Source organism: Lupinus angustifolius, chromosome LG10 (assembly GCF_001865875.1).
Source record: "Lupinus angustifolius cultivar Tanjil chromosome LG10, LupAngTanjil_v1.0, whole genome shotgun sequence".
NCBI classification, from domain to species: Eukaryota; Viridiplantae; Streptophyta; class Magnoliopsida; order Fabales; family Fabaceae; genus Lupinus; species Lupinus angustifolius.
In genome coordinates, this window is record NC_032018.1 from 11,714,651 (window position 1) to 11,723,586 (window position 8,936).

General features: G+C 28.8%; 1 protein-coding gene across 1 annotated transcript; it reads left to right on the forward strand.

The window, feature by feature from the left end:
- LOC109358020 lies at positions 6,091-6,672 on the forward strand. The gene has a single exon (XM_019602085.1). It carries the CDS (start codon positions 6,091-6,093, stop codon positions 6,670-6,672), a length of 582 nt encoding a protein of 193 aa, XP_019457630.1.

The window sequence follows — 8,936 nt, forward strand, 5'->3', positions numbered from 1 at the left end:
CCTTCCTAAAACATTGCGTCCATGAATGCTCCCAGAATTGAATACCTAATGAACATAATACTCATGCTATTTGAACATTCTCATTCCTCATAGTTCCATTTATTCTTAGTGGAACTTCCTTACAATTAATGAGTTGTTCCTTTCTAAAGTGCAAGGTCTAGATCCATGCATTCGAGAACAAATACAATGTTCTCTCTTTAACTCTTAAAGTTAGTGCAATTTAGGAAGACTCTAAAATATATATTTGCATACATTATATAAATAGAAAAATCAATAGAACAAAGAACAAAACAAATTGCAATCATTTTTGCAATTAAACTCACAATCAACTTTCAACCTTAGATTCAAATAATGGTGGGGGCACATCACGAGTTACCTAACAAAAGATTAATATTCAGTCTTTGGACACAAATATTAATTTGTAAGTTGTACACTCAATGTAGTAATCAAATATTGATAATCAGTCCTGTCAAATAATAAGCCTTTCTTTGTACCGACTTACTATTCACATGGAAAATATATGATTATCACATATTTATTACCACAAGTATGTTTGTAATTTTGGTGAGTAATAATCTTCCTTCGGGTCAATTACTATACGCATAAAATGCAAAGATACAATTGGCTTAATATTCCATATTAATTATCAATTAATGACAGTCTTGTTGTAATGGACAAACATTGATAATAATGCATGTCAAATAATAAACCATTCTTTGGATTGATTTATTAATTACATATGTAACCTGTTAAATTGGTAGAGCCATTAAAGAAATCTTCTTGATTAATCAAGAAGTATGAAAGAATGATGAATGAGAAAATGGAAAATTTGAAGAAAGAAAGAGAAAGAGAAAGAATAGAAACTTTATTTCTCATTGATTGAATTAGAAAATGATACAATAATTTATATATTGAAAACCTGTAAAACTAACAACCAATTATCTAACAACTAACTATCTCATCAACAATGCTTTAACAGCCCCCCGCAAGCTGGAATGTGTCATGCATTCCAAGCTTAGAAATGATTGTGTTGAACACAACGATATACTCTACTACCTCCTCTTGCTGCTGAGCGAGTCTTCATCTCCAAGTCTTGAAATCATAATGCGAAGCAACAACGACACTTAACCACCATAGGCAGAAGCAACTTCATCCAAAGCTTAACCATCTTTTTGACAGAAGCAAACTAATCATAACAGATGAAAGAGAGAAATGAGATGGACCTTAATCTTGATCATTATATGTTGTTTCAATGATGAAAAAATACACACTATAATGTTGTGTGTTTAATGAGAGAGAGAGAGGTAAAGAAACTAGAGTAATAGAGAAATGAGAAATAATTGGGGGTAAATGATAAAGAATAAGAAAAGAAAACATGTGTATAGTTGATCTTGCCAAGTTATTGTAGAATATGTTTTCGTGCTGGACACCCTCTAACACTGTTGCACTTGTAGTAACCCCTTGGATGAGGTAAACGTTTAATAAGTTTCTGTCCATATTTCTTTCGAGAATAATCAACAATCAAAGATATTAAGATAGTCTTGCCACATGCAACATTGTCACCTATTGGAAGCAAGATAATACTAATGAAGGCCATTGAGATGAAAAAGAAAGCATCACCATGTTCTTGATTGTTGAAGTTTTCCATGAAATCCTTCATGAAACCATAAGCAGAAGCTATTAAAAGATAGTTATGCTCTGATACCATGTTAAAATGGTAGAGCCATTAAAGAAATCTTCTTGATTAATCAAGAAGTATGAAAGAATGATGAATGAGAAAATGGAAAACTTGAAGAAAGAAAGGGAAAGAATAGAAACTTTATTTCTCATTGATTGAATTAGAAAATGATACAATGATTTATATATTGAAAACCAGTAAAACTAACAACCAATTATCTAACAACTAACTATCTCATCACCAATGCATAATATTCCATATCAATTGCCAATTAATGACGGTTTTGTTGTAATGGACAAACATTGATAATAATGCATGTCAAATAATAAACCATTATTTGGATTGATTTATTATTTATATATGCAACCTTATAATTATCACATGTTTATCATCACATGTGTGTATATAATCTGGCCAAATAATAATATTTCTTTGGGTCGATTATTATTCGCATAAATACATATACGCACTAACATTTGACATTCATTATGATCAATTTACTCAAGAAATATCACTTTGTTGACTTATTGTTTTTATATGTTCACTTAAAATGTCAAACAATATTATATTCATAAGATATATTCAACTTATTTGAATTATTTAATTCCAATAATATATTTTGTATAATTCTTTATTAGAAATATATTTTCTCGACAACTGTAATGCCAGCCAATTGGTAAGACTTTTCCCAACCACCCAATTGGTAGAATATATATCGTTGCATATAATCTTCATAAATCTAACAGTTTAGATCTAATTATTAATTTAAAGTATTGTATTTCATAAGAATTGATGGCTAAAATATGAAATAAGTTTTTAAAACTTAATTCGAAAGTAAGTGGATTTACCCTCTTCAAATGAAACTTCTTTTTACCCATTTATACCACACTAGACACCTATCTTGTATGGAGAAGAAGAAACGTTATAGTTGCAATTTCTAAGATTAATAAGTTAGATATGATTTATCATTGTAGTGCAAAAAAAAAAATTTGGTTACCACTGTAGTGCAAATTTTATTAACTATTATTTAAAGTTAGTATAACTAATAAAAAATTACAATTACATCTTATTTATTAAAGGGTGAGGTCAGAAAAACTTTATTAAAAATAAAAGGTGAAGATGTAAGTGAATACCAACCCAGCCACAATTGCTCTTGGTTAATTAGGCACATTTTCAAATACAAAGCTGACATATTGAAAACCACAAGCTGGCTGGATGCTTGCAATACTGCTACATTCAAGATTAGGAGGATGTACTTGGAACTTAGAGGTCCCAAGCAACAGGTTTGCTGGAAGCGAATTTTCTATGCTAATACTGCTAGACCCAGAGCACACTTCACTCTATGGTTGGCCTGTCATGGTAGACTACGTACCAAGGATATACTTCAAAAGTGTGGCATTGAAACTGATGGAGGATGCACCTTCTGTAGAGCACTTGAATCTGCAAAGCATCTTTTTTTCACATGCCCTAAACTAATGTTATATGGACCCATGTTTTTAACGGGATGAAATAGAATCATAACCTTGGAGGCCGGCAAAGGGAACTTCAATGGCGTGTCCAACACACTGGGGGGAAGGCATGAAGAGGAAATTGCTGAAAAATGTTAGGGCTAAAACTATATATGCTATTTGGAATCTAAGAAACAAGAGTATCTTTCAGAGATAATGCACTAATCTAGACATTGAGCAGTCAGTTGTTAGAGTAATTTATGATAGAGTTAGCACTCATAAGTGTCTAAAATGTGATAAGCTTAGCTCAAACTGATCCTAGATTGTTTTTTGTCTGTGAGAATTGTAAGCTGGATCAAATGATCTATGTGTTTAGGGTTTAATCTATTACCAAATCATGAAAGTACACATAGATCATTTTTTTTTTGTTTCTATCCTCCAGTGCGAGAATACCTGTGGGAAACAAAAAAAAATGATTTATATGTACTTTCATGATTTGGTAATAGATTTTTCTTGCCCAAAAAAACAAAAATAAACTCGCCAACCAATATATATGTATGACCCAAATCTCATTGCCTATAATCGTTATCTAACCTATTTAAAAATCAAGTGAAACAATACCAAAAATAAAAAATTCAAGAGAATGTTTTTTTAGCATAACTCTTTAAAAAAACCATTCTTATTAACCATCAGTTATTATTTAATAAATTTTAAAAGTAAATTATTTATTCTATAATTAAACCTTACATTAGAATTTTAAAAATAATAAAAATAAGTATACATATATAATGATATGTTGTCCTATAAAATCAACATACACCACAAGAAAATAATATGTCATTTATAAATTAATTATAAACTATTTAACTTATCTCACATTTGTTGTGGGTAAAAGAATTTGTAGTTAAATTTTGTAAAATAATATATCATTTTCACATGGAACACAACATTGTGTTATATTAGTATCTAATAATGACAATCATATATGATTATTCCTATGATTTTTTCATCACTAGTTCTTATATATTTACCAATTCCTTGAGTAAAGAGTTCAAATGACTAAATAAATTAATTCTCATTTCCTTGACAAATTAATTATCTAATCATAATAATATGAGTGTTAGAATGACTAGTTCAATTAATCTTATTTCTAAGTATTAATATGTTACTAGTTGTTATATTCTTGGTCTAGTTTAAATATGAAAATTCTTATTATTTATTTGTAAACCTTAGATCATGTATTTGGTGATCAAACCAAAATATTAATTAAAAGCAAGAATAACCAAGGAAAAACAATTAAATAATATGAAAAAAATTAAATAATCATATTAGATATATCGAGTTTAAATAATTACATCTAACCCTAACCGTTGGTTGACATTCTTCTTCTTTCCAAGCTTCCTAGAGTGGTTGATGTCTCAATCATAATATTTTATGTAAGGATGACAAATGGATGAATTTGGATTTGGATCTTAATGAATAGATGAAAAGTCATTCATCAATCCATATAAATCCATTAAGTCACATTTTTAAATTATCCAATTTATCCATATGCAAACTTAATGGGTGAGTTTCATTCCATCCCAGTATCAATTTTAATGGATTGGATGGATGAATATCCAATCCATTTGTTTATTTTAATTTGAATCTCAAGCATTTTTAATAAAACATTATTTGAAAAAAGAAATCATTTTAAAAATCACTATTTAATAAAACATTTTAAAAAATTACATTATTTTTTTTAAACTTTTAAAAATGTGAATTTTAAAGTTTTTATTAAAAGAGTAATAAACTTAAAATGTTTTGGATCTCACAATTATGTAACGTTGAAGTGAAGTGTAAACTCACATTTAAAGTTTTATATTTGAAAGTAGGTCCATATATACTTTTGCTTCAATTTCCCTGCAATAAAAATTGTAACAATGTTTAATTGACATAATACAAAATGGCATATAGAAATTAAGAAAGAAAAAAGAAAAGAGCGGGACAGTGCTAGAGTTGTTGATGTTTTGGGAAAACATGTTTGTATTTTGTTTTTGTTTTTGTGATGGAGTGGATATCCATCCAAATAGATATACCTATGAATATAATGAATGCATTTGAATTCATACATTATCAATATTATTCTACATTATATCTATTTAAATTTATTAGCTCTAATGAATGAATTTAGATGAATTGTGGATAATTTTATCACCTCTAATTTTATGATTCTCTGTGATGATCTCAACCCCTCGCTAATCTTCTAATTTATCCTAATTTGCCATAGATTTTTGTCCTTATTTCCAGGATATTGATCAGTAGTATCAGATGATTGTATCTTTATCTTCAAAGGTTCTCATTAGAATTAGGTGATTACGTCTTTATTTTCAAAGATTCCGATTAAAATTAAGTGATTGTATTTTTATCTTCAAAGATTCTGATTAGCATTATCATTTGACAATTTTTACTTCTTTTAGCTTTTAATCACTTGAAATAGTAAAAGCACAAATCATAGGATTTGATGCAAATATTTGACTCAATACATATTATGAATTACATTCATGTAGCTTTTAGGGTTAAAAAATACTTAATTATCCTTATTATTTAAGGTATTTTTGCACTCAATAAATATGTACCTAAAATCAATTAATAAGCTAAGCCGTTCCTTTTTTTTAGTAAAGAATAAAGTTGGGCGTGTGCATATGATCCTCATGGTTTAGTATCATTTTCTACCGTCTTAAAGTATAATCGAACTAATTAAATTATTTTCGCACGCGATCCAAATTAATCATGATTGCATGAGTAAGGAATTTGTCCATAATTCCTTAATGCCCTAACCTCTACTATAAATTCTTCATATAATTACCTATAAATGTCTTAGCTCTAATATTTGGTAACATCTTTTTATCAACAATGAGTATTAGTATAAGCCAGCCCTCTAATCTTTCGCCAAACGAATATGAAGTGTGCATATGTAGCAATATGGTCCTAGCAACAGTCACAAATTCGCCAAAGGTTGTGGATAAGTGGATCTCCGAAATAAAACCTTTTTCTAGGGATAGACTTATTGTTGGCCTCGCCACTGAAACCGTGTGTCAGGGCAATCCTGCCCTGGCCACATTACAACTATGTGTTTGGAATCGATGTCTTATTTTCGAACTCAACCATTGTTCGAAAATTCCGATGTCTCTCATCCTCTTCCTTTATGATCCTAATAAACTTTTTGTAGGTGTTGGGGTGGCTGATAATATTCGGAAGCTAAAAGATAAGTATTCTTTGTATGTATCAAACACAGTGGATCTTGCTAGTGTGGCAAATAGTGAACCTCCATTGAAGCCTAAGAAGGGCATGATGAATATGACATTTTTGAGGTTCTTGGCCAAGATGGTTCTTAATTGGGATATTAATGAGAAGCCCACAAATATTATTTTGAGTCGTTGGGATAATCAATCCCTTTCTCATGAACAAATAAAATATGCGTGTGCTGATGCATTTCTTAGCTCTGAGATTGCAAGGGTTTGGGTTAAAATTATTGAAAGCTACGTCCGGTCCAAGCAAAACTAAAGGGATGATCCTAATAGAGTAGTAGTCAACAATAGTATCTTTTTTTCTTCTTTATTGTTTTTCTTTAAAAAAAATGTTATTTCAACAATGAATAATAATGGTATTATTTCCATTTCAGTATACCTTTTCAAATTTTCTATTAATTTGTTGGCTAGTTAACTTGTGTTATCCATTTTTTTTTATAATACACATCTCGCATTAACTGGATAACTCCAGCTTTTAATCTATATGATTATAATACTTTATGAAGATTGTATTATGCAATTCCCTAGTTGATTGAAGTTGCTGAATCTTATTTCAACAATTAGTATTCTACTATATAGCATTAGATAGCACAAACTTATGGAATAGTTTGATTCTATACCTAAAGGTATTTTGAAATTTGCTAAGCAACAAATTGGTTATTATTTTATTACCAAATTGGGTTGTTGTAAATAAATATATAAAATTGTTGAATATATAAGGACTTGCTTGATATTCTTTTAGTTAACAAACTTATTGAATTTTGGATTAAAAATGGTTTGATTGAGTGAAATTATTAAAATTAATCTAATGCAAAAGTAAGGGATTCTAAGATATTAAGTTGAGAGGTGAAGAATCTGTGATTAGATTTCACTATTTGTCCTGTAGTATCTAATAATGACATTCATACATGATTATTCATTTGATTTCCACACCACCAGTTCTTATCTATTTATCAATTTCTTGAGTAAACAGATCAAATGACTAAATAAACTAATAATATGTGTGTGTTAGAATGATAAGTTCAATGAATCCAATTCCTAGGCATCAATATGCTACTAGTTGATATATTCTAGATCTAGTTTATACATGGAAATTCCCATTACTTATCTTTAAACATCAGATCATGCATTGATTGATCAAATCAACACAAACATTAAGAATAATCAAGGAAAAATAATTTACTACTATTAAACAATTAAATACTCATATTAGACATATTGAGTTCAAATAATTACATCTAATCCTAGACATAAAAACTTAGCTATCCATTTCCATGGAAGCTATAGTCATCTGGTTGGTTGTCATTCTTCTTCTTTCCAAGCCTCATTGAGTGGTTGTATTCTTAATCCTAATATTTCTGCTCTCAATGATGATAAGTGGTGATTAGTGATGATCAATGACGATTAATTATCTATAGCTACCCTTCTAATTTATCATGATCTTATGTAGAATTTGTCCTTATTTCTAGGATATTGATTAGAATTAGATGATTGAGTCTTTATCTTCAAAGATTCTGATTAAAATGAGGTGGTCCAGTCTTTATCTTCAAAGATTCTGATTAGGAATAGGTGATTGAGTCTTTATCCTCAAAGCTTATGATTAGATGTGGTAGAGTCTTTATCTTCAAAGATTATGATTAGCATTATCTAACCAACTTTGACAACTTTTGCTCATTTTAACCTCAAACCACCTTAAATAGCATAAAAAAACACATAATAAGATTTGATGCAAATATTTGACTCGGTATTATGAATTACATTTATATAAACTTTTAGTGTTAAAAGGTGCTCAATTATCTTTATTATTTAAGGTAATTTTCGTACTTAACAAAATTCGGTAAACAATTTGAAATTGATCATTTTACTGTTTAATCTTTACTAAACGAGTTCGTAAAGAAATAGATCACTATTTGATACTAACAAGTTTTTTATAATCACTATTTTCTGGGTACATTTTTTCTAATCACTATTTGATATTAAGGAAATTAGATTATTTTATCTAATCACTATTTTTTAGTACATTTTTTCTGGATACAATCTAATCACTATTTATACTAACAAAATTTATCGTAAAAATTTCAACTTGAACCATTAATAATAAAGAAGAAGTGATGATTGTATTATTAAAATAATTATGTTTGTAAATATCGAGTGTCTTATACAACTATTATCAACAAACTTTCATTTAGACATATCAAATGAAGTATCTAAACATAACTAGATAGAATATACAATGATAACATCAATAATATGTCAATGTATATGCCAAACCATGTCAGACTTGCTTATGACCGAGCTATACATGGCTTAACCAAGCCAAACATGGCATTATTGTAACACCGCGAATTTTACGATTTTGAATTATAAGATTTTATTAATATTGTTATTAATTATATTTTCGAAAATGAATTTCTGGGAATTTTTGGTACAGAATTAGATGAAACTCTAGTTGAGTTTTAGTCTTGTAATTCTATTTCCAAGTTGGTAGTAACTTTTTCATGATTTTCGGAGACAGTCGGT

What these genes read in the sequence shown, in the direction of transcription:
- LOC109358020 (XM_019602085.1), top strand. Translation starts at nt 6,091, where the DNA reads ATGGTCCTAGCAACAGTCACAAATTCGCCAAAGGTTGTGGATAAGTGG.